Below are 24,059 nucleotides of genomic sequence, written 5' to 3' on the forward strand. Positions count from 1 at the left end.
AAGCTCTTTGCTTCTTCAGTGGTTTGCTGTGATACTGTGTCGCGAGGATTTCAGTGTCTGCGAGGACTGCAGACATGTGCCTGCAAGCAAAAGGTTAACTACGCATGTTTTTTTTTTCCAGACGATAATCAAAACCTTATTACTACCTCATGTATTTAAAAAAATAAGTTGTCCCATGACTGAATACGTGGAAAGACAACTTTGTCTTCTTTCTTCATTCAGATTCTTTCCCTAGCCCTATTTGGCTTTTCTCGTCTCATCAGTAGTTCACATTCATTCATTTCCGATGCTACTTTCCGAAAAAAAAACACACTCCGTACTTACTCAGTGGGCCGTATTTTCTGCAAACTTACACCTCAGGGTATCGGTGATATCTGTCGTTATTCGAACAAGTTGTACGCCTGCATCTACCTCTACACATGCTCGTTCCACTTCATATCGTTTTGCAATTTTACGCACAGATACTTAAACGACTTGACTGTGTCAAGCTGGACAATAGTAATACTTTATGCGAACGTTATAGGAGCAGCATATGTGACCGCGTCCTGTGCTCCACATCTCCTTTCCTGATAATGGATGGTTCTTCGCCTTTATCGACGGCGGTAAATGCGCATGTGTCCACTGCTTGCTTCGCTCTGTTGTCCTGGGGTCACAGTGACACACCCTGCTCTCGTCCACGGGCAATTAGGTGGCTGACGACGTCATCTGGATTGGCCTGACACAGCTGAAATATTTCAGCTACTGCCTCGATTCATCAAGCTCTTTGCTTCTTCAGTGGTTTGCTGTGATACTGTGTCGCGAGGATTTCAGTGTCTGCGAGGACTGCAGACATGTGCCTGCAAGCAAAAGGTTAACTACGCATGTTTTTTTTTTCCAGACGATAATCAAAACCTTATTACTACCTCATGTATTTAAAAAAATAAGTTGTCCCATGACTGAATACGTGGAAAGACAACTTTGTCTTCTTTCTTCATTCAGATTCTTTCCCTAGCCCTATTTGGCTTTTCTCGTCTCATCAGTAGTTCACATTCATTCATTTCCGATGCTACTTTCCGAAAAAAAAACACACTCCGTACTTACTCAGTGGGCCGTATTTTCTGCAAACTTACACCTCAGGGTATCGGTGATATCTGTCGTTATTCGAACAAGTTGTACGCCTGCATCTACCTCTACACATGCTCGTTCCACTTCATATCGTTTTGCAATTTTACGCACAGATACTTAAACGACTTGACTGTGTCAAGCTGGACAATAGTAATACTTTATGCGAACGTTATAGGAGCAGCATATGTGACCGCGTCCTGTGCTCCACATCTCCTTTCCTGATAATGGATGGTTCTTCGCCTTTATCGACGGCGGTAAATGCGCATGTGTCCACTGCTTGCTTCGCTCTGTTGTCCTGGGGTCACAGTGACACACCCTGCTCTCGTCCACGGGCAATTAGGTGGCTGACGACGTCATCTGGATTGGCCTGACACAGCTGAAATATTTCAGCTACTGCCTCGATTCATCAAGCTCTTTGCTTCTTCAGTGGTTTGCTGTGATACTGTGTCGCGAGGATTTCAGTGTCTGCGAGGACTGCAGACATGTGCCTGCAAGCAAAAGGTTAACTACGCATGTTTTTTTTTCCAGACGATAATCAAAACCTTATTACTACCTCATGTATTTAAAAAAATAAGTTGTCCCATGACTGAATACGTGGAAAGACAACTTTGTCTTCTTTCTTCATTCAGATTCTTTCCCTAGCCCTATTTGGCTTTTCTGGTCTCATCAGTAGTTCACATTCATTCATTTCCGATGCTACTTTTCGAAAAAAAAAAAAAACACACTCCGTACTTACTCAGTGGGCCGTATTTTCTGCAAACTTACACCTCAGGGTATCGGTGATATCTGTCGTTATTCGAACAAGTTGTTCGCCTGCATCTACCTCTACACATGCTCGTTCCACTTCATATCGTTTTGCAATTTTACGCACAGATACTTAAACGACTTGACTGTGTCAAGCTGGACAATAGTAATACTTTATGCGAACGTTATAGGTTTGTTCTTTCTACTCATTCGCACTAACCTACATTTTTCCATATTTAGGGCTAGCTACCATTCACCACACCAATTGGAAATTTTGTCGAAGTCGTCTTGCATCCTCCTACAGGCACTCAACTTCGACGCCTTACTTTACACCACGGCATCATCATCAAACAACCGTCGACTGCTGCCCACCTTGTCCGCCAAATCATTTATGTATATAGAGAAAAACAGCGGTCTTTTCACACTTCCCTGGGGCAGTCCTGACGATACGCTTGTCTCTGATGAACACGCACCGTCAAGGACAACGTACTGGGTTGTATTATTTAAGAAGCCTTCGAGCCACTCACAGATCTGTGCACTTCTTCCATCTGCTCGTACCTTCGTTAATAGCCTGCAATGGGACACCGTGTCAAATGCTTACCGGAAATCTAGAAGTATGGAAACTGCATGTTGACGTTCATCCATAGTTCTCAGTGTATCCTGTGAGAAAAGGACAAGCTGAGATCCGCACGAGCGATGCTTTCTAAAACCATGCTGATTCGTAGACGTAAGCTGCTTAGCCTGTAGAAAGTTTATTATATTCCAACTGAGAATGTGTTAAACGATTCTGCAGCAAACAGAAGTTAGGGATATTGGTCTGTGATTTTGTGGGTCCGTTCTCTTACCTTTCTTATATACTGTCACTGTGATTTGCACTTAATTTCCAAGTAGCAATATTTTACTTTTTGTGGGGAGCCCTCAAGTCTAGGCTGTATCGCAACAACCCTCATAGTCTTCAAGAACTGTAGAAGAACCTTTCGAATGAGACTGCAACAGTTCCAACAGTCCAGCTTGATCTGCCTTCAGCAACTTGTGGCCAGGCCCCAAAAGTGTGAAGAAATGAATGCTGGTCAGTTTCAACATCTGCTATAGTCAGCTTAGTAATTTATTTCCTTTCCTTTGATGTGTTTCTTTGTACCCTGCAACTCTGTCCTCCGGGGAACTTTTACTTGCACCACCCTGTAATTGCATTATAGTTGCATCTTTGCTAATCACTACTCATTTGCTTCACGGTCATACTCTGCAGTCTCTTGAGATCTTGTTATGTCCCACTGCGATCACTTCTGCCTTTTTATCCCATTTTGTTACCCTAAAATTTTTCACAAGTCTCATCTTTTGTCTGTAGGAAATACATAAATCCTATTCTACTATAATCCTGCATAACTTAGTCACATAACTTTCATGGTTCAGAAAAGATCTGCATGTTTGACTTTAGGCGGTTAGTAGTTCTAATTCCTCTACGGTGAAAAGTCTGTCTTGTTTGCTTGCCTTCATTACATTTCCTGTCCATCCCGATAGCTGAGTGGTCAGCGTGACGGATGGCCGTCCTGCGTCCCCAGGTTCGATTTCCGGCTGGGACGGGGATTTTTTCCGCTCAGGGGCTGGGTGTTGTGTTGTGCTCATCATCATTTCACCCCCATCCAGGGCGCAGGTCGCCCAATGTGGCGTCGAATGTAATAAGACCTGCACCAAGGGGGCCGGACCTGCCCCGAAAGGGGCCGCCCGGCCAATGACGCCAAACGCTCATTTCCATTTCATTACATTTCCTGACATTGATAATAAATGCAAAATACCTTCAACATCACGATTGTGACCTAATCTTCTGTATTAGTTCCATGTAGCAATTATTCCTAAGAAATCACATCTTCCATGAATGTTAATCTTGCAAAGATCATTCTGATCCGCAATTGCATCTCATTTATAGTTCATGTTAAAAATATTCCTTATCGAATCACTCTGCTCACTGATGGTAAATTTATTGTAATTTATGGAGAACTGTGGTAGCATAGAATGTCTTTCCACAATTATTGTTAAATCAACTTCTCCAGATCATAACATTCGGATTTCAGGCAGATTGGCTGTCAAAACTTTACGTTTTTTTTTACATTCTTGACTATTAAAAGTGAATCAAGAAGAATTATCTGATTTTAAAATGTAATAATTTCGTGACAGGTGCTGTGCCGGACAGTAAATTTGTGTTGACCAAATGGGCGTCGCCTAGAATCGCCACAAGATGCCTGTCAATGCGTCTGAAGCAAATTGGCGTCCCCTCAACTGAAGGAGCTTTTTGTACTACTGTTAGTAATAGTGAATCAGTGGTTGCAGTCCAGCGTTGAGTTTAGCCGTCGTTTTGAGAGTGATCTGTGGCTGCTGATAAACCTTCGTTGTTGGTATCATTAATTTCGAGAGAAAAGATATAATGCAAAGGCAAGAGTGCAGGTCGACCCTACACTTCTGATGAAACAGTGGAAAGCATAATCCACAGAAATCTACTCGTCGCGTAAGCAGCGAACTTGTGACTGCTCATAGAACTGTCAGTCGACTATTAAGGTGACGTCTGGTCTACAAACCATATAGAATACAATTAATGCAAGCTCTGGGTTGATGATAAAAGAAAATGTGTTGATTTCAGCAATGTCCTGCCGGAAGTAATCGTAGACGAAAGGTTTAAATCATGTTTAGTTTACAGTGATGAAACTACATTTCATGTTAGCTGTAAAATGAAAAGGTAGAATGGTGATCATAAGACGACTTCAGAACCTTCATAAAACTGTTGAGCATGAAAGATAGTCACCTTAAATGAACATTTTTTGTGCGACATCTTATGGAAAGTTGATGCCACCTTCTTCCCTGAGCAAATCAGTGGAACGAATAACCGATCTTTAAATGCTACGGATTTTGTTTCTCCCACGGCTTGAGGATAGTGAGTTCATTTTCGAACAGGATAGAGCTCCACGCCACTGGCACAGCATTGCACTATAATTCCTCAATGAGGTGCTGCCTCAGCGCTGGGCAGGGCTCAAAGTATCCTGAGACACGGCCCTAGATTCTTAGCCTCCAAGATCTCCAGGCATGACCCCACACGATTTTTTCTTGTGGGGATATGTGAAGGAAAGTGTTATTATCCCCTTTTTACCTCATGACTCTAATAAGCTGAAGAGCAGAATAATAACTACACTAATTTCTGTCAATAAACTTATGTTACATAATGTTATGACACATTTACTTATGTTTTAGATTTTTGTGCTTCTCCTGGTGAACACGTATAGTATTTGCACTAACCTAAAAACCTGGCCCAACAAACCATACTAAACGTGGTGTGTTTTAACAAGATCTTTATTGTACTATATCTCTTAAATTCCATATTTTCGTAAGATGCAAGTCCAACGCTATAATGCTCCAAACACAACATGTAATCACAACACAGTGAAAGCAAATGTTGGACAAGGTTCCATACAAAGATATCACAAAAATTCAATATTTCCACCAAAATAAAATTGTCTGTATTATCGAAACACAAATAATTTCAAGATCTTGATGACATTCACAGTTTGATTATTGATCCACACTTTAAAGACACAAAGATTGCCTGAGTTATTTATCAGAATATTTTTTAAAAATCTGTAACATTACAAAATGCACATGACAGTACTGCTGATATAATCTGTATGTTACGCTGCACTTGTTGACAAGCACAGTTTGATTATTGTACCATGTTATAAGGAAACCAAAAATGTCTGTGTTATTTACCAAATTACATGCAAATTTGTTCTATAACATTATAAAACACTACTAATGGTGTAACTCATAGATTAAGCTGCACTTGCCAGTGACTTGATCATTGTACCACCCTATATATAGAAAGTGTGGTACACAAACTGAACTGTGCTATGTGACAAGTGCTGCTTAATCTGTAAGTTACATCATTCGTGACAAGCCATATACAGTTACTGTCAGTATCTTTATGTATTTTTGATATATAATTAAAAACTGTTGAACGAAGCATAAAATTCAAATCATTTGAATACTTTGGAATACTGCTAAAATGGCGGCTATATACTGATTGGGGTGTGTTTCATTTTAATGGCTGGTGAAATACTATAAACAGTCCATGTGAAGAAACTGCCAAGGGAAATGTGACTTTAGCACAGTACGTGTTAAACAAAGCACAGAGCTATTGATAGAGAGGTGCTTCAAGAAACATTTAGCTGTCAAAATGACTATAGATGAAGACTTCCACAAATACCACAACAGAATATTATTGAAAAACCTATCACATAACCCAAATAAATTCTGGTCTGATGGCAGTCAGCAGTATTAGGGTTGGTATGCAGATGCTCATAGATGAAACAGCAGCTAATAATGAGGGAAGCCAAGTTAGACAGAATTATGTATTCAAATATTTCTTTGCAGAGGAGGATCCAGCAGCAATGTTATATAGCTTAAATCACACTCTTCTGTAAATGTGAGTGGCATCGAACTCAGTGTCAAAGGCTCTGATAAACAGCAAACAACAAAAAATCATTGAAACTAAATTAGCCTGAAATTCCTGCGGTATTTGCGGCTAAGTTAGTGCCTCTCTTAACCAAAATAAACTGTAAGTCTCACAAACAGAAAACTGAGCACATTAGTTAGAAGTCTGCACATCTTGTGATTGTCTTCAAAATGGTTCAAATGGCTCTGAGCACTATGGGACTTAACAGCTGTGGTCATCAGTCCCCTAAAACTTAGAACTACTTAAACCTAACTAACCTAAGGGCATCACACGCATCCATGCCCGAGGCAGGATTCGATCCTGCGACCGCAACGGTCGCGCGGTTCCAGACTGTAGTGCCTAGAACCGCTCGGCCACTCTGGCTGGCAGATTGTCTTCAAGAAGGACAGCAGAAATGATCTGCAAAACTGCCATCAAATATCACTGACACTCTTGAGTTGTAGAATCTTAGAACATACTCTGAGCTCAACATATGCAGGTATCTCTGACAGAATGAACTTGATACAAAGCAGCATGATTTCTGAAACCATCAGTGAAGCAAAATGCACCTAGCACTCACTTCGCATGACATTCTGAAATACATGGATCAAGGTAATCATAGTATCCTATGATTACAAGATTAACCAGTTGCAGTTGAAATCAGTCAACTGATATAAATACCTGCTGTGACGGTTCCTGGGAATATGAATTGGAACAATCACATAAGTTCAGTGGTAGGTAAAACAGATTGTTGGTAGGCTACTATTAAAATGTAGTCAGTCTCCAAAAGGAGTATCGCTTAAGTATATGAGATTCCCACCATATAGGACTAATGGGGAATACTGAAGGCAGTGGAGGCCAGTTATCATGTGCCATTTTGCTACATCGCAATATAAATATCACATTAAAATCATACCATTTCTTTTCAAACGCGAGCTGGAAATTGTACTAAAATTACCCCCTTTTTTCGAATGCATGCTGTTAGGCAAGTAAAACAGATGAATACATGATCTATAGCACCCTCTTTGCGATAACTAGAAACCAGTGACGAGTGTTGCCATGCTACGATAAGCTTGGAGAAGGGATACAGCTGTCTGCTTTTGACAGTGCATGCTCTGATGTGACTCTATCCCTTCTGCCACTATGAGTGCTACGTTGCTTACAGCACAAGATCAGTATTTTCCTTTGAAAGTGCATGTAACATAATGTTCAAGTGTAGAGTATGAGGGAGTTTTGTGCAGCAGTTGATATAATGGCTCTGTGGTCAAGTTGTCAAACACACTGACTGGTAGTTCATCAGCTCAGGTTCGATTCCAACTACTTCCTTCATTTTTGTTTTCATTTCATTTTATTTCTCATGGTGTTAAACTATTAATCAAAATTTTAAATATATACAATCAGTTCAGTTTATATATGTTAAATTAATATATTACTTCCTTTGAGAGTCAAAAGGGAAAAAATCGAGTATATGAGAGAATTTAGTATTAAAGTGTTTTCTGTAGGTGATCTGTAGATGATCTGCTAAAAAGACTCTTTTCAAGTGGATCATTGGAGGTGAAGGTTAGATTTAAAGAGTTAGTATGGCATGGGATGAGCTTCACCAATTTGGCTCAAACTATGTGAACAGAAGTGCATAGGTGCCTTCCCCTTTCAAGTTCCTGCAGTATTTCATCTGAATAAGCCATAGGAAAAATAAAAACGCTCTCGAAGGATTTACATGTAGAATATGAGGCATTTCGAGCAGCTGTTCATGTATCTGCATGGTAGCCCAGTGATCAAGTGCACCAACTGGCGACTAATCAGTTTGGGTTTTATTCCCACTGCTACCATAATTTTTTTTTTCATTTTATCTTATTCCTCATAATTTTAAACAATTATAAAACTAGCTACATTTAAACATTTCATTTTATAGATATAAAATTAATACATTCAATTTAGTTCTAAGAAGCACAATTAACTGAGTAATCTAGGAATGTATTATAGTTCCCTGTATCATTCCCACAGCGACTGGAAAGATAAAATCAGAGTATTTACAGTGCACACAATGGTACTGATGCAGTCGTCCTTCCTTTGATCCAGATGGGAACTGAATGGGAAGAAACCCTTTTATGTTGTATTTTGGAACCCTACAATACGCAGGAAAGTGGTTGACATGTGCCATAATGCCCAGTAAAGTCTAGCATCATAAAATTCTGAATTGCTTATCGAAACATTGGACAAAAATTATTATAATTGCTAAGCCATAAGGAGTCCAGTCCAGATGCATCTCTGTTACTGCCATATGGCTCCAGTACATGCATGATGCAATGTTCTAAAGTTACGACATGAGTATTGTTTGAAATACAGTGACCACAATTTTCGTTCATCTAAAACATGAAAGCATAACATGGCTTCACCAGAACTTTAACGAAATTCTATATGTTTGTATGTGAGAAATATTTCAAACTTGGTGACAACCATCTAACTATTTTGCTATCATAACGCAATTAATTCAGTTTTTGTATGAATCTGGAAAATTGTTACAAGAGCCCTTAAATAACTTCTTTTGTTTGAAACGTATGATCCATTAGTTTAGTGGATTCTTATTCTGTATTGAGAATAGGTCAATAAAGAGTGAGAATAATTTTCTTTACTCACATAATCATTTAAAGTAGCATCAATACAGACAATGTCTTGTTTAATGTAGGCCTTTTTGAGCTATATGCACTTGACCTAAAGTATGTGCGCATCAAGGAAGGTGTGAATGGCACTACTCTAGGTCTGTATCCTCCATTTCTCATTCAAAAAATGCTCTGACGTTAGACAGGGCAAAAAGGTAATAATTAAGCTCTGGGTAGGAAAGACGCAAAAAAATCAGCATTCCTTTTGACATAGCACTAAACAGCAACATTGTTGGTGATGTGATAACGTGAATTACGACATAAGCACTGAATAAATAAATATTCTGGAGGCATTTACTATCTGGTGTGTGTAGGAGTAAGATTACATTATAAGGTCAAAAATTCCATTTGCATTCCATAAGAATGCTATTTCTTCCCTACGCTCTGAACAACCTGGCCTGTTGTGGTATTACTAAATAATGTGATTTACATTCATTGTTTGTGTGTTGGCTTTCTAGGTCGTAATGTTGTAGATTCTTTCATAAAGGTCTCGCCACTCATACAGACTACTGAAACTCACGAAAAACCTCCATCCCTACCTACCATTTCCATTCAAGCATTAGTATTTCACACAATATTTCACATATCACGATACGCAAATTACATCAAGAAGGAAAGCTTTCAAAGGGAGAAAGGAGTCAAGTTAATGTAATTCATAGTAACACACACATACTTGGTTATTCTGTGAAGAGTACTAACAATCAACAACTAGTATTGATCTACCAATAGTTGCAACCCTCACTGTCAGGTGACAGTCATATTAACTCATAAACCTGAAATTATATCACTACAATTCTGAGCACACTACATGGACACGCCCAGTATGCAGGTTATTCAGTAAACCAGTGAAAACAGTAAAATTTGATACATTCAGCATCACTGTCATTGCATCCATTGTTGATGTCCCTTCTATGACAGCTGGCAGTCATACTAATACTGATATCATTTACCGTAATGAGTGAAGCAAGCAGACCTCCATATTCTGAAGTCAGTGCACAGTCCACCATAAACTGTTATACCGTGAAATCGCAGTTTATTGTGGAAACATATCTTCATGATGTTCTTGTTCCAACGTTCTATGAGCGTCTGTTCTGTATTCCTGTACAAGAAAGTAATATTTTGAAACCACATCAACCCTGACGTGATGAAATCAATTTTTTGTAGGTGATTGTACATCCATGTTGCTTTTGCTACGGCACTGTTCTCATTTGCATGAACACAAACACTGAGTGTTGTGCTGCCGACCCCGTGTGACTTGTTCCCTGAAACATGTTTTCCCTGTCATATACACAGTGCAGAGGAGAAAATATTTCATTCTCACTCTTTATTGACCTGTCTTCAAATTATTTTTTGCATTTATCAAAATACTTTGAAAATGCATGCCAGCATGTGTCTTCTTTAAGATCATTCACATTTTTGTGAAGGAGTCATGTACCTTCTGCCATCAAACAAAGCTTTTCTTTGATATTTCAGGAAAGCAGAAAGTCACACAGGGCGCTATATGGAGAAGACAGGGATTGGAAATGCAGTCTGTCTTATGGGTTGGCCATGGATTCAACAGTTGTGGCTGCTGATACGTGATCGTATTGTCGCAGTGAAGCAGCAGACAACCTGTCACTGATTTTCTTGCATAGATTATATTTTTGTGCAACATTGACAGAGGAATCTTAACAATTGTTATATGGTCTTGAATCAAAAGCATTTAGGATATTCAGTCTGGCAGTTTAAGTGGTACATTCTCATGAAGAAATCTCCTTCTGTTTCCTTTCCTGGAATTCCTAATAAACCCTTTTCTTAGTGGCTCATTTGAAAACAATTGTGTCCATTTCATATTATCAGGTGTTGTGTTATCTGTTTGACTCTGCTGATGTATGTCTTCTGTTTCTCCCATGGCAATATTTGTATGTAGGAAAAGGCAACAGAGTGCAAGAAGTTCTTTCTGTCAAAGGTGGCAACAAAACTAAGGATCAGAATGAATGTTAACTTGCATTTGCTTCTTAGGTGATGATCGTTGCAAGTGACTTCTAGTCAAACATCCTATGAATCTGCATCAGTATGCTTTTACCCTAACAATACTTACACTGGTTTCTGAATACGAAGCTATGTGAGAATTGATTCAAATGGCTTCATCTTCCAGTGAAGCTTCATCAGTTTCCACTAATTATTGACACCAATTCGAGATACTCAAGGACACAGGCAGAAACAAAAATAAGCATTTCAACAATGGTAAGAAATTTCAGTTCAAAAGACTGCTCTTATCACAATACCATCTCCTTTTCCCTTTCATTCACACTCGACAGAAAATTGCAGCTATACCATTATCCAACTCAAGGCTTTAACTTCAAGTGACATTAACTTCCTTATACCATGTAATCAACATTGAGACTATCGGAGTTAATGAGTACAATTATTCACATCAGTATTAAATAGCCACATTTTAATACACAAAGAACTTAAGAAATAAATCGGTTGGTAGTACTGTAGTGTTTCGCTTGTTTTGATGTCACAGACATCACAATACAACCTCACCTGGATATCTGTAATCAAAACAGGCATTCTTAGATTGAACGACAGAACAAGAGTCTGCTCTGCAGAAATGTGAAGCTTTAGTGTATGCTAAACAGACCTATGAGTATTACTACCATTTATTTTGTTATGATGTGGAACATCATCAGAGAAAATTTAAAATGAAGAATGATTAAAATCTAAACAGCCTAGTTAGCACACAGAAAGACATATTGAAATCTCAGGTACACCTAGCGTTCAATATATTTTTGTTTCTGTCCACAAAATAAATTTCTGATAACATATTTTTAAGTGAAAACTAACACTCTTTTTTTATACTTTCATTTGTGTGTCGTCATACGAAGGACCTTGCATTGACTGTCCAGTTGCATTTCTAAAATTATGAAACATTTTTGCTTGAGGTATATACTCATGGTATTCTGCTATAGGTGTATGTGCAATTATACCAACAAATTTACCAGTGTTCAAAATAATATCAATGGAAGCGTTTCTGATTTGTGTTGTTTGTTTCCCTTCTTGACCTCTAATGCTATCTGAGTTTACAACTATTAAGCAGTCGACAACTGCTCTTGTCTACACATACAAGTTTGCTGACTACTTGTGGGTCCTATGCATGAAAGACAGGTTGTCCTTCTCTCAGTCTCTATGTGATATGTCTGAATGGCTTCAAACTTTTGCCTGTATAATGTGCTGTTTTCACAGACACATGCAAGTGGTGGCTGACCTGAACAACATGTCCTGGAGGATCCGTGCTGTTGATGTTTTACCAGAACCCAGTAGGCCATTCTCTTCAAGACTAGTACTGCAGCAGAGGAATGAGGTACAGCGTACTCAGGAGGCAGCCTCATGCAAACAACTCCTAAACCCACTTCCTTAGCTATCAATTCTTGTTTGAGTGTCTCCTCTGTTTTGCCTTAAATCTGTAAGTTATTTTTGCACACATTTAGTAACTGGCATTTGTCATTGTGCTTCCTGTTGCACAGACTTGCCTGCATATAATAACTGTTTACAGGTCATCAGTACATAATAGCCTGCAATCCCACATCCCAAATCCTAGATAAGACACCTTTATTTATTTAATTTAAGAATGTCTCTTAGGTCAATATACAGCTTCGTTACATTTCCAAGAATTTTTGTATGGTTGTATCAAACATCTGCAGTTTTATGTTTTAGCATGTATAGGCCGCAAACATAGCTATAGCCTGCAATATTAAATAACTAGGTAACAAAAGCCAATCGCAAAATTTTCACTGAAAACCTCTGTCTCTTTTCTATAGAAATGTTCACTCAATTTTGCATCACCACATGCTATGCATGTATGTTAATGCTTATAATAGCGTAGTTTTTAGTTTCCAAATGCTATGTATGGACATATAGAAAAAACTTTATGCTATGAATTGTTTAAAGTTCTCTAATATAGTGTGAAAAGTTAGTAAATTTGGTACTCATTTTTGCTTTATGTGCTCTCATGTTCATGTTGAATGAAGAATCCAAGGATTCGTATATGTAAAAGGGCCAAAAACGTTTGAATAAAACGCTAAAAGATAGTAGTGCTATTACGATACTGATTATCATTACCACTACAACTTTTTATTCTGAATTTCTACAATATACACATGTAGTATGTGATGCCTTTACTAGCAGAGAAAGTAGATGGGGATAATAGTAAGTGTCAAAGTTACTGTATTACATTATGAATGTTAAACACTGTCGATGTATATAGTCTAATGATGACAAAAACGTAACAGGACAGTGCAACTTGTATCTTCTCCATGAAGAAACATAAAATACTATGTTTTATTCGGCTTCACTGTTGTGCCTCCTCTATTGTCAACAGGAAACCTTTAAATATCCTATCTGGATCCCACATTTTGGAGTCCTGACAATCATATGATTTGGATTATGAGTGATTAACTGGGCAGGATTGCATAAACTTGGCACATGTGGTCATAGTCAGGGACAGTCATGATCCTTCTTAGTAAACAACATACCTATCACTTGTTTTAAATGCTGTAACTTAGTAGAAGCCAAGATTCCATTTTAGTTAAGTTTGTGTTAATTTTACTGCCCCAAGGTCATCAACTTTCCACTAGAACACTTTCTTCCCACATTGGTTGAAGCAACCACTGTTGTCCTCTTGCACCTCACTGATTTTCTAATTTATCGTCTTCCCTCAGTTTGTTGCATCTTCTTTGCATGAATTAATACCCTCACCTTAACAATATTGCAATGCAAGTATCAGTGTGCATGTGCATCTTAACTCTCATCAAAATTTCAAAGATGTTAATATTTCCCCAATACTATGGTATGTTGAATTCATGGCACACTGAACTGTTTACTCTGACGTTATTAATATGTGTTCAGTCACTTCTGCCCTATAGTACCCCTTGAATTATTGAGAATTAGGACAAGTTTCTCTATCGGTAGTTAGTGGGAGTGTATTACCAAAATCATTTGTCTGTAATTACACCTTACTCATTGATTCCACTGATTTTTTGTTCTTTAGAGGATACAGCCAGATAAACCTGGTAAATGCCTCAAAAAGTTTTTGTATTTTGTTATATCCAATACAAGTCTCCTGAATACTTCAATGTGACCAATACAATAATTCTCTTTGAATAAAGGGAGAAATTTTCCTTCTTTCCTTATTTTGGTTTGAATTAATCATTTTACACAGTTGCAGACCACTCTTTCTATAATGTCTGTCATATCTGGTATACATTCGTAATATTTTTTTTCTTTCCATCTCCTCATCATTCACTGAACAGCATAGTGTCCTTTCCTGAGAACATGCTTGATACTTTCACAGAAGCACTAAATATAAGGCCGTTCTTTGAGAATATTCTCAATCGCTGACAAAATGTCGTCTTTCTCTTGAGTTTTTCTGATTCTAGCTATTAAACTATCATTAGAACCAAACAGTACGTTTACACATTGACTTAAAGCAGCTACATGTTTTGCTCTAGAACTTGATTCAGTGTTCTTTGATGTAGGAATACTCTGCTGACACTCAATCCCATCTTTCACTCAGAATATCCTTCTTTGATTGCATCTGTGTGCTGTTCCATTTCGTATTAATGGTTGTAGATTTTTACAACTGGATGCAATGAAAGGATATCTTTGAACACTTTGAATGCTCACCTCTGCACTTCTTCAACTTATATTCCTGGTTGTTCTTCAATGAATCTTTCTGTGGTTTGGCAATTTTAGCAATTTGAAATAAACGTCCTTAAGTATCCTGCTAGAGTCTAGTGACCTGGTATTACTGCAAAATAGTTTCTGTTCTGGAACGTTCAAAAACCTTTAGTCAACTCAGATGAAGGCTGTTTCCTCGTTACTGTATAGCATATTATGGTGTCAGTATGCATTAACTAAACAGCATATATATTATTATATGCTGTTCATCCTATGTAGTGTAGTACTTCTTTAATAAATCAAACTTCGTTAGTAAGTGCAGTGAAATTTAATCCATGGCAAACACTCATACCCAAAGTGCAGGCTCTACATCGACTGAAAAAATTGATTATTAATGACTGCCAACATTAAATTTTGGAATGACAATGCAGAACACACTATAAGGTTAACTATCTTTTCTCTTTTGATCTTCAGCAAAATGGATATCATTACTTGAAAGTTATCTGGAATAATATCAGGATCAGTTTAATCATGCACATAGACAGAATGAAGTTCATTTCACTGATTATTCACTGCATTATTCATGTGTTATCATGTCGAATAGTAACAACAAAACAAGCTAAAGGCTAAATGACACATGGGCAAATAGGCTTTTGAAAATGTGTTAATCCATTTTATTAATTCATGAAGTCAGGTAGTGGACGTGAGTAGCATCAAACACGCCTAAAATTTGTTGGATATAACAATTTTGGATCTCTCTTTTACCCAGCAGAGATAATGCAAGTGGGCAAAGTATGTACTCAATGTTTATAGCCCCCAACTGCGGCAAATTTGAATTACATTGTAAACAAGGATGGAGCTATTCAGATCCATTCCCTTTCACAAGTTAAAATATTCTTTCAACAGTCCATTTAATCATGCACATAGACAGAATGAAGTTCATTTCACTGATTATTCACTGCATTATTCATGTGTTATCATGTCGAATAGTAACAACAAAACAAGCTAAAGGCTAAATGACACATGGGCAAATAGGCTTTTGAAAATGTGTTAATCCATTTTATTAATTCATGAAGTCAGGTAGTGGACGTGAGTAGCATCAAACACGCCTAAAATTTGTTGGATATAACAATTTTGGATCTCTCTTTTACCCAGCAGAGATAATGCAAGTGGGCAAAGTATGTACTCAATGTTTATAGCCCCCAACTGCGGCAAATTTGAATTACATTGTAAACAAGGATGGAGCTATTCAGATCCATTCCCTTTCACAAGTTAAAATATTCTTTCAACAGTCCATAATATGGATGGAGTAGATACATAGTTTTTCGTTTTATAATTTTCATTACATTAACAGAGACACTTTCTTGTATGATTTTTACATTAATTTTCCTGTGAAAAATGAAGCTTTGTTTTTACAGACTTTGATCCAAGCAGTATTTTTTTGTTAATATGTGATTTCTATCAATTGCTCATGATTATAGATTTTCATTAACTTTTGATTGCATCTGACATACTAAATACTTCAGCGTTGTAACGGGTTTTTGGCTACTGATAATGTTGGCTGTTTTTTCAATCCAAGATGTATTAATTACAGATACCTTCCCACTCACGCACAGTTTTGTAAAAAACCTGGAAAACCCATGAAAAAGGTGTGCAGTATCATTATACATTTACTTGACAATGAATAGTTTTGTTTTACAAAATATTTTCAGTTCGTTAATTCATGACATACAAGTTTCTGCTTAGATTAGAGTTGTGTTGATTCCACCAAGAATCTTTGATTTTGGAAGCTATACTTTGGAATATTCATATATTTGTTACAGCATTGTTTGTACATTCGTGCAATACAAGTTACTCAGTTGAGTGGATAGAATTTTCAATTGTATAGGTCTTCGACCAAAAAGAGGCTTCTTTCAGAATTTCTAGATAATCTGAAATTTTGTTGTTACATAAGTTTTCAAGATTGTCGGTTGTTACCAAATTGTTTATCTTGTGGGTATGTATTATAGGTTTTCCATCTGAAGGGACTGGTTGTCTCACCATCCCCAAATTGGATGGCTGTGATCCTGAAAGAATCAAATGAAACATAGTCATAATCAAATAATGGTTTAAGTGTAATGAGGGAAAAACATAAATTGGGATTAGTCACAAACAGGAGGCAGGGGTAGTTTACCTTGCCCTCCTCAATAACAATATCCCTGACTTAGCCTCTGGATACAGAGATGTCAAAGATTAGTTATCTATAATAAACTTATTTATTAACTTTATATTTTCTTCTCACATATGCGTCCATATATACTGTTCTTCTTGTGATTTCTTAGCGTTATGTAAACCACATGCACTCCTGGAGCGTCCATGAAGTTTTTGTTTCCCCCTTAAATTTCATGGACAGTTAAATCAGCTGATTTGTGTTACACTACACATTGCTGTCTAGTGGTGAGATGGACTGTTGCTTCCTCGCACTGCACAGTCTCAGTTCATTAATAGTTGCATTCACATATGGAAGACACATGTATGTTTATACCTGGTAACGTCTCCACGTGCCTCCACACACAAGATGGCACACTATAAGGCTTCAACTGCTTCAGTCTGATGTTGCGATGAAAGGTAAGTGTTATTTATTCATTGCTTTGTTTTCACGACTTTACTTTGTTTCCTTCTGAAGTCCTTTTTATAGTACCACTGCACTCATGTATGACTGCGCAGTCTATATCTTTCCTGTTTATATTAGTGTTCAGTGTATATCAGTATGGGGTTCACATTACCTGTCCACCATATGATATTCGTAGACCACATTGCCAACTACGTCTTTATAGTACCACTGCACTCATGTGTGACTGCGCAGTCTATATCTTTCCTGTTTATATTAGTGTTCAGTGTATATCAGTATGGGATTCACATTACCTGTCCACCATATGATATTTGTATACCACATTGCCAACTACCCTGTGATCATGGACTCTCCTACATGGGAAAAATTAAATAAATCTATAATGGCGATATGTTAATTAAAATCTGAAAAATCCTGTCAGCAACTCTGCTCCTTACTGTTCTGAATAACAGGCTTGTCTCATAAAATTCTTTCTCTCACAGTTCGACAGATGCGAATGATCACATTGTGCTCGTTCCCACATTTACACTTTTCTATATCCAAGCCACCTTTATCAAGTTCAGTGCAGAATCAAGTGACCAGTAACTTAATGGAATACCGTAAACTGGAAATTTTCAGACTGACTAGAGATCTAACTTGAGCTAGTGGAATGTCTCATAATCCAGATATTAAACAACCATATCATGACTGTATCAACTATAATGGCTTGTCTGTTGTTCGAAATGTTTTTCACTTCGCATATAAATGCCTTATACTTCTGTTGTCTTTTAGGAATATCAAATCTATATATAAACTGTATATTTGTCCCTGTCAGATAACCAAGTATTGTGCTGAGAATCAAATCTTCCGTGACGGCACTGTTGTATAAAACATTCTTGGACTACTTGTCACGTGAATTCAGGATAAAACCTCAAGGTTTCGACGATTGCCACCAACATCTTCGTCAGGAGTAACTGACTGTCTAAACTGATGCTGCAGTGGTCTTATAAAGCCAGTAGACGACTTCTGATTGGTCGGTAATTACATAATGCTGTCGCAGATGGTGAAAGTGCTTGCGCTGGTGGCGCCACCACTCCCTATGGTAGTGCAAACATTGCAACGAAAATCTTTGCTGCTTCTCTGCATCTAAAGTTCAATTAAGAAATCCCAGTGTGTAGAAACTTGGCACAAAACTTTTGTTTTGATAAAGAATATTTTGTGTTTGTTTGAAGGCTGTGCTCAGAAACTGCAGATTTCTCCAGTTCTCGATTGTTAATATGCCACTGATGTTCTGCACAGCAGTCGGAAGCAGTACAGATGGACTGATCGATGTAATTGCTTCCACACTCAGAAGGAATGTTTTAAATCCCAGGGATCCTGAGGTTCAGACTGTCCTTGACAGGATGTAGCATCTCCCTTATCTTCTCAGGAGGTTGTCGAATATGTCTAAAATAAGCCCGCCGAAAAATATTAAATTCCTTCGTAGCTACAACGAGCGCAACTTCCATATGAATTGCTACGTTCGTTTTCATTCGGTGTCTGAGGTTAGGATTCGGAGTGGATTACGGAAAATTTACATGTCATATTACCATTAGCTTCACACATTGTCACACTATGTTTCTTTCTTGCTTTATTCTTGGAACTTATTGACGAGGAAGTTTTAGTGTACTTGGATTTCAGTGAAGATGAACTGTCATACACGTACTGGACTCCACCAAGAAACAAACTAAGACCGGGAGAAAGCCCTAAAATTTTATCATCGAGATTCGCCGAGAAAGCCTGCATTCTCATAGAATGGGAAGAATTCTCACACGTGAAGCACATTGTAATCCATTTGGAGGATAAGGCCATTCACCTCCAAAGACTTTATGTAGTCAGAACGTGGGGTAAAACATAATATTACATATCAGTGAGATATTTTAGCGAGTGTTATTCATAATAGTTGTTTAAGTTGGCATCCGACTGAACTGCTACTAACAGATACTACGTTTCCATGAAATATAGATTGCTGCTTACAAATCCTCAAGAATTAAAGAAAATGGCTCTGAGCACTATGGGACTCAACTGCTGAGGTCATTAGTCCCCTAGAACTTAGAACTAGTTAAACCTAACTAACCTAAGGACATCACAAACATCCATGCCCGAGGCAGGATTCGAACCTGCGACCGTAGCGGTCTTGCGGTTCCAGACTGCAGCGCCTTTAACCGCACGGCCACTTCGGCCGGCCAAGAAATAAAGAAACTGTAGTGAGGTGCAGTAGATATCCTTGCACCTATGTGTAGTGCAGTTAATGACTGCGTATGCCAAACACAGCAGACAGCATTCCTAGACATAGCTTTTCACTCTGGCTATTTTGTTCACATTGACAATGTTTCCCAATAACCTGTAATCATTAGGAATTAAGAACTTCCTCTTTGGAAATAACAAACGATTCAGAAATTCATGATCAAGTAAATGAAACTGGTGAAGAGCAACCACACTAAATACATAGACCAGCAAATACAACATGTGGTGATAAGCGGCAATATGGTTATCAACAGTGTCCTAATGTTGACAATTTGGATCCTTCTTGTAGCTGCAGCAGGAGGATTGCGAGAAGAGGACAGCAACAACAGGTGTGAAATGTAATATGGTCCCATCAAAACCACAATCAGTTATCAATCCTAGATCTGTTGTTTCTTATTGACGAACAATAAAAAACAACTCTTATCAGCCAACGCATATTTATTAGAAACACCAACTTGCAGCCACAACAGAACTGATCTTCTGGACGGAGGAAGTGGTTATCTATACAAACACTGAATATTCCACAACGTTAGTGTATTCCAATAACCTTGCACAAGCAAGGTTTTGAACTGACAACCCGCACCCACGCTAACCTCTACACCACACTGCATGCACCATGAGCTGTGACCATTTCAGAAGTCCTCATTGAAGGCCATTACAGCACCAAGGATCTGGATCTTATCTATGGTCCTTCGTATTATGGCCATGGTGGATCCTCGCGTTCTGGTCATGCTGTTACATCCTGTTCACTCTGATGAGAATCTAAGAGAGCCCCTTCCGTCGAATGTTCGCGATCGTCGAGTGAGTATTCAGTTTCCTTGAACTTCCATTGTCGATCTGCACCTCTGAACTGTAGCAGGACTTTGTACAGAGGACATGGACGACATCTTCTTGATGAAGAGGATTAATCCTCGATTTTATACGTGATGTCCGATAAGAAAAGAAGAATACAATATGGCGTTTCGGTAACTTTTAAGTTAGTCCTACATTCTGCAGAGGTCATACCAAGGCTACTGGCCTGTATCCCAGTGGCCAGTGCTTGGTATTATAGCGCTCTCCGTCTTTCTTCTGGGCATCTAGGATTTGTATGTGAGCCAGCTTCCTTGCTTCTCAATCCTGGTGATCAGATATTTCATATAGACATCCCGTGTCGTCCATGTGAAACGGGAACAGTTAATCCTTTGTCGTTTTGGCCGGCCGGAGTAGCCGAGCGGTTCTAGGCGCTACAGTCTGGAACCGCGCGACCGCTACGGTCGCAGGTTCGAATCCTGCCTCGGGCCTGGATGTGTGTGACATCCTTAGGTTAGTTAGGTTTAAGTAGTTCTAAGTTCTAGGGGACTGATGACCACAGCAGTTGAGTCCCATAATGCTCAGAGCCATTTTGAGCCTTTGTCGTTTTGGCCTCACAATCGTGGAGCAGAATGAATGGTGTGAAGCCTGTAGTGTTTTTCTTCGCTGTATTGCAAGTGATTTCATGACAGGCAGTATTGTATCCCAGTCTCTTTGTTCCGCATCAACACACGTGCCGTCATGTTGTTAAAGCGTTCTGTAAGACCACTGACTGGCCGGAGTGGCCGTGCGGTTCTAGGCATTACAGTCTGAAACCGAGTGACCGCTACGGTCGCAGGTTCGAATCCTGCCTCGGGCATGGATGTGTGTGCTGTCCTTAGGTTAGTTAGGTTTAATTAGTTGTAAGTTCTAGGCGACTGATGACCTCGGAAGTTAAGTCGCATAGTGCTCAGAGCCATTTGAACCATTTTGTAAGACCATTCATTTGGTGGTTGGCACCTGTAGTGCTCCGTGCTACAACATTACTTCTCCTGTAAGATGCTTTACAGTTTACAGAGCTTCAGCAGTCAGCACAACTTTGGTGACGGCATAGAGGGTGAGTTATCAGTGCAGACCGTTATCCATCAATCCCATCTGTCTACTTCGGGTACCTCGCCAAGAGGTCGATTCCATTTCGGTGCAATGGCGCTACTACAGTCAGCACTGGTACCAGATACCCTGGAGGAAATTGCAGAACTAGCATCCGTCATTATCAGTTCTCATAGTGGATGTCATAGTGACGAATGCATCTGGTTCTGTTTAGAGTCTTCACGAATCCCACATGACAGATGTTGGAGCGTCGTGAAAATACTTCAGGACAGCTGTCTGTAGATGAGCTGGTATGACGAGCAACCGTTTTCGGCCCGTTGCTTCATATTTCTGTTATAAAATGTTCCATTTATTAACTGGAATTTTCTTTCTGTCAGTTCCTCTTTCTTCAAGGCTTCAGCAGTGCTTGGTTTTCGGCAGTGCTGGATTTTCCAGTTGTTCAGCAACAAAGCCACTAGATTTCATCCTCACTCATGAGTTCCAGCAAAGGATTCTTTGAAAGGCAGTCTGGGTCCTTCTGTTTGCACCCAATTTTGTATACCACTATGATGTTGTACTCCTGAAACCTCAAAGCCCATCTTGCCAGTAAACCCTTCAAAATAGTCATCCAGCATACACAATGATCATCGGTCACAATGGTGGGAATAATTTACCAAGAATTGATAGAACTTGTTGACGGTCCAAATGACTGCAAGACATCGTTTCTAGGTTGTAGAGTAGTTAATGTCGGGCTTGGAGAGTACTCTGGAAGCACAAGCTATCAGCTTTTCTCCTACGCCATAATACATAGAGTCTATGTGAATTTTGTCTAAGCATTCTCGTTATATGCCTTGATACAGAAGCCCTTTATGAATCACCTGTAGTTTGAGCACATTCTGGGAAAACTCCTCATATCACACATGTCTTCAGGAGAAGAGAAATCTACTACTGCTCTTATTTTCTAGAAATTGGGAAGGATTCCCTACCCATTCACTATGTGCCCCAACATTTTTATTTCTTGGGCGACGAAAATGCACTTCTTCTGATTCAGGCAGAAACCTGCGTTCTGAACACTCCTGAAAATGGTTCTCAAGCACCCTAGATGATTTTCATATCTCTTTGACAAAACGACACTATCATCCAGATAGCAGAGACACATCTTCCATTCCAGGTGTCGAAGCAAGTAGTCTGTCATAGATCATTATGTACTCTAAAAATCATAGCTTTGAACTCCTAGAGGCCATCAGGAGATACAAAGGAAGTCTTTTACCAATCAGCCTTGTCAATGTCTATTTGCAGAAGCTTGACCCTATGTCCATAGTTGAGAAATACCTTGCTGCTTTCAAGCAGTCATGGGTGGAAGTATGTATGTGTGGCAATGAATGAGAATCTTTCTTCATGATTTTCCTCAGTCCTCAGAAGTCGATGCAGAAACGCCACATGCTGTCCTGCTTCACAAGGATCACAGGAGAGGATCGAAGATTCACTAAAAGTTTCAATGATGTCATCTTGTAGCATCTTCTCCACTTCATCCTGGATTATCTGTCATTCAGCCAGCAACACTGTTTATGAGACCAGTCTAATTGGTGGATGACCACGCTGTTGGTACGGTTTTTTACCAAGGTCTACTTGGTCTGTACTCCACTACAGACTTGAAACAATCTGAAAATTAATGCAGAACGGCTACCTCTTGCCGATGTCACAATCTGATCACGCCATATACTATTAGCGGTTTGATAATAGTTTCCACCCCTGCGTTTCCTGTAGAGGCAGCGGAACCTGCTTCTTCATCAATGGTACTAAGCTGATCTTGCTGTACTTCTTCGACTGCCCCTATGCACATACCTTTTGGGATGAGTTGTGGCAGCTCTTGACGGTTAGTAATCCAGTGTTATCTTTGACCACCTATAGGGTATTAGGGTTGTCACTGGCAATTAGATTTCTTTGTGAGTCTGAGTAGTTCTTTGCAATCAACAGAAGCTCCATAGTTTAACAAAGTATTGTGACTGGCGACCAGAGCTCGGCTCATTGATGGTGGCTGAATAACATTGTCTCCAATGACAAACAACTGCCCAAAGCAATCTTTGTTATGTGTGTTGTCTCAATGGCTTCGTCAGTCTGGAGCTCTGATCTTTCACAGCCTGTGATGGCTTGTAATGCCTACAAGAACTCACATCAGAGAATAACATAATGACTACATTCTGTTAAAACGATAAATTCGCACCATTGAGTTCTGTCATGCAATACAAATTTCTGTCAGCTGGATGTATTTCCCATTAGCGATTGTCAGCACAATTTCTCTCGTATCGCAAAACATAGTCCTTTTTAGGTGATAACGATAAGCATTTGACAATGCAGAGAAATAACCCTCTGAGTCGATTAATGCCAGGACTATTTGTCCATCAGTGATGTCGTTGATGTAATTTCCTGATATCCATGTTGGATTGTCATTTGCGATCGCCTCGCCTCCATAGATGGTCGCGTAAGTTAGCTTTCCTGAATTTGGCAACTACATGAGTGACTCGTACCTCTGTATGGATATGGGGAATGGCTACAGCATGTTGAGGTGCGACCTTGTCGTGGATGTGGCAGTTAAGTTTTGGCCCAAGGTTGACTATAATCGTCTGCAGTTTACTGGGGTGTATAGGAGTCTTGTGAGGTTTGACATTTTGCCATGTAAAAT

The 24,059-nt window shown here is 39.0% G+C and overlaps 1 protein-coding gene across 1 annotated transcript in view; it reads left to right on the top strand.

Moving 5' to 3' along the window:
- The window catches only part of LOC126260276 (atrial natriuretic peptide receptor 1-like), an 875,013-nt gene that overhangs the window by 713,364 nt on the left and 137,590 nt on the right, over window positions 1-24,059 (top strand). The window contains exon 11 of the mRNA XM_049957602.1: window positions 12,211-12,328. Coding sequence (XP_049813559.1) covers window positions 12,211-12,328 — 118 coding nt within the window. The remainder of the gene's footprint in view (window positions 1-12,210; window positions 12,329-24,059) is intronic.

Source organism: Schistocerca nitens, chromosome 5, assembly GCF_023898315.1.
Source record: "Schistocerca nitens isolate TAMUIC-IGC-003100 chromosome 5, iqSchNite1.1, whole genome shotgun sequence".
NCBI classification, from domain to species: Eukaryota; Metazoa; Arthropoda; class Insecta; order Orthoptera; family Acrididae; genus Schistocerca; species Schistocerca nitens.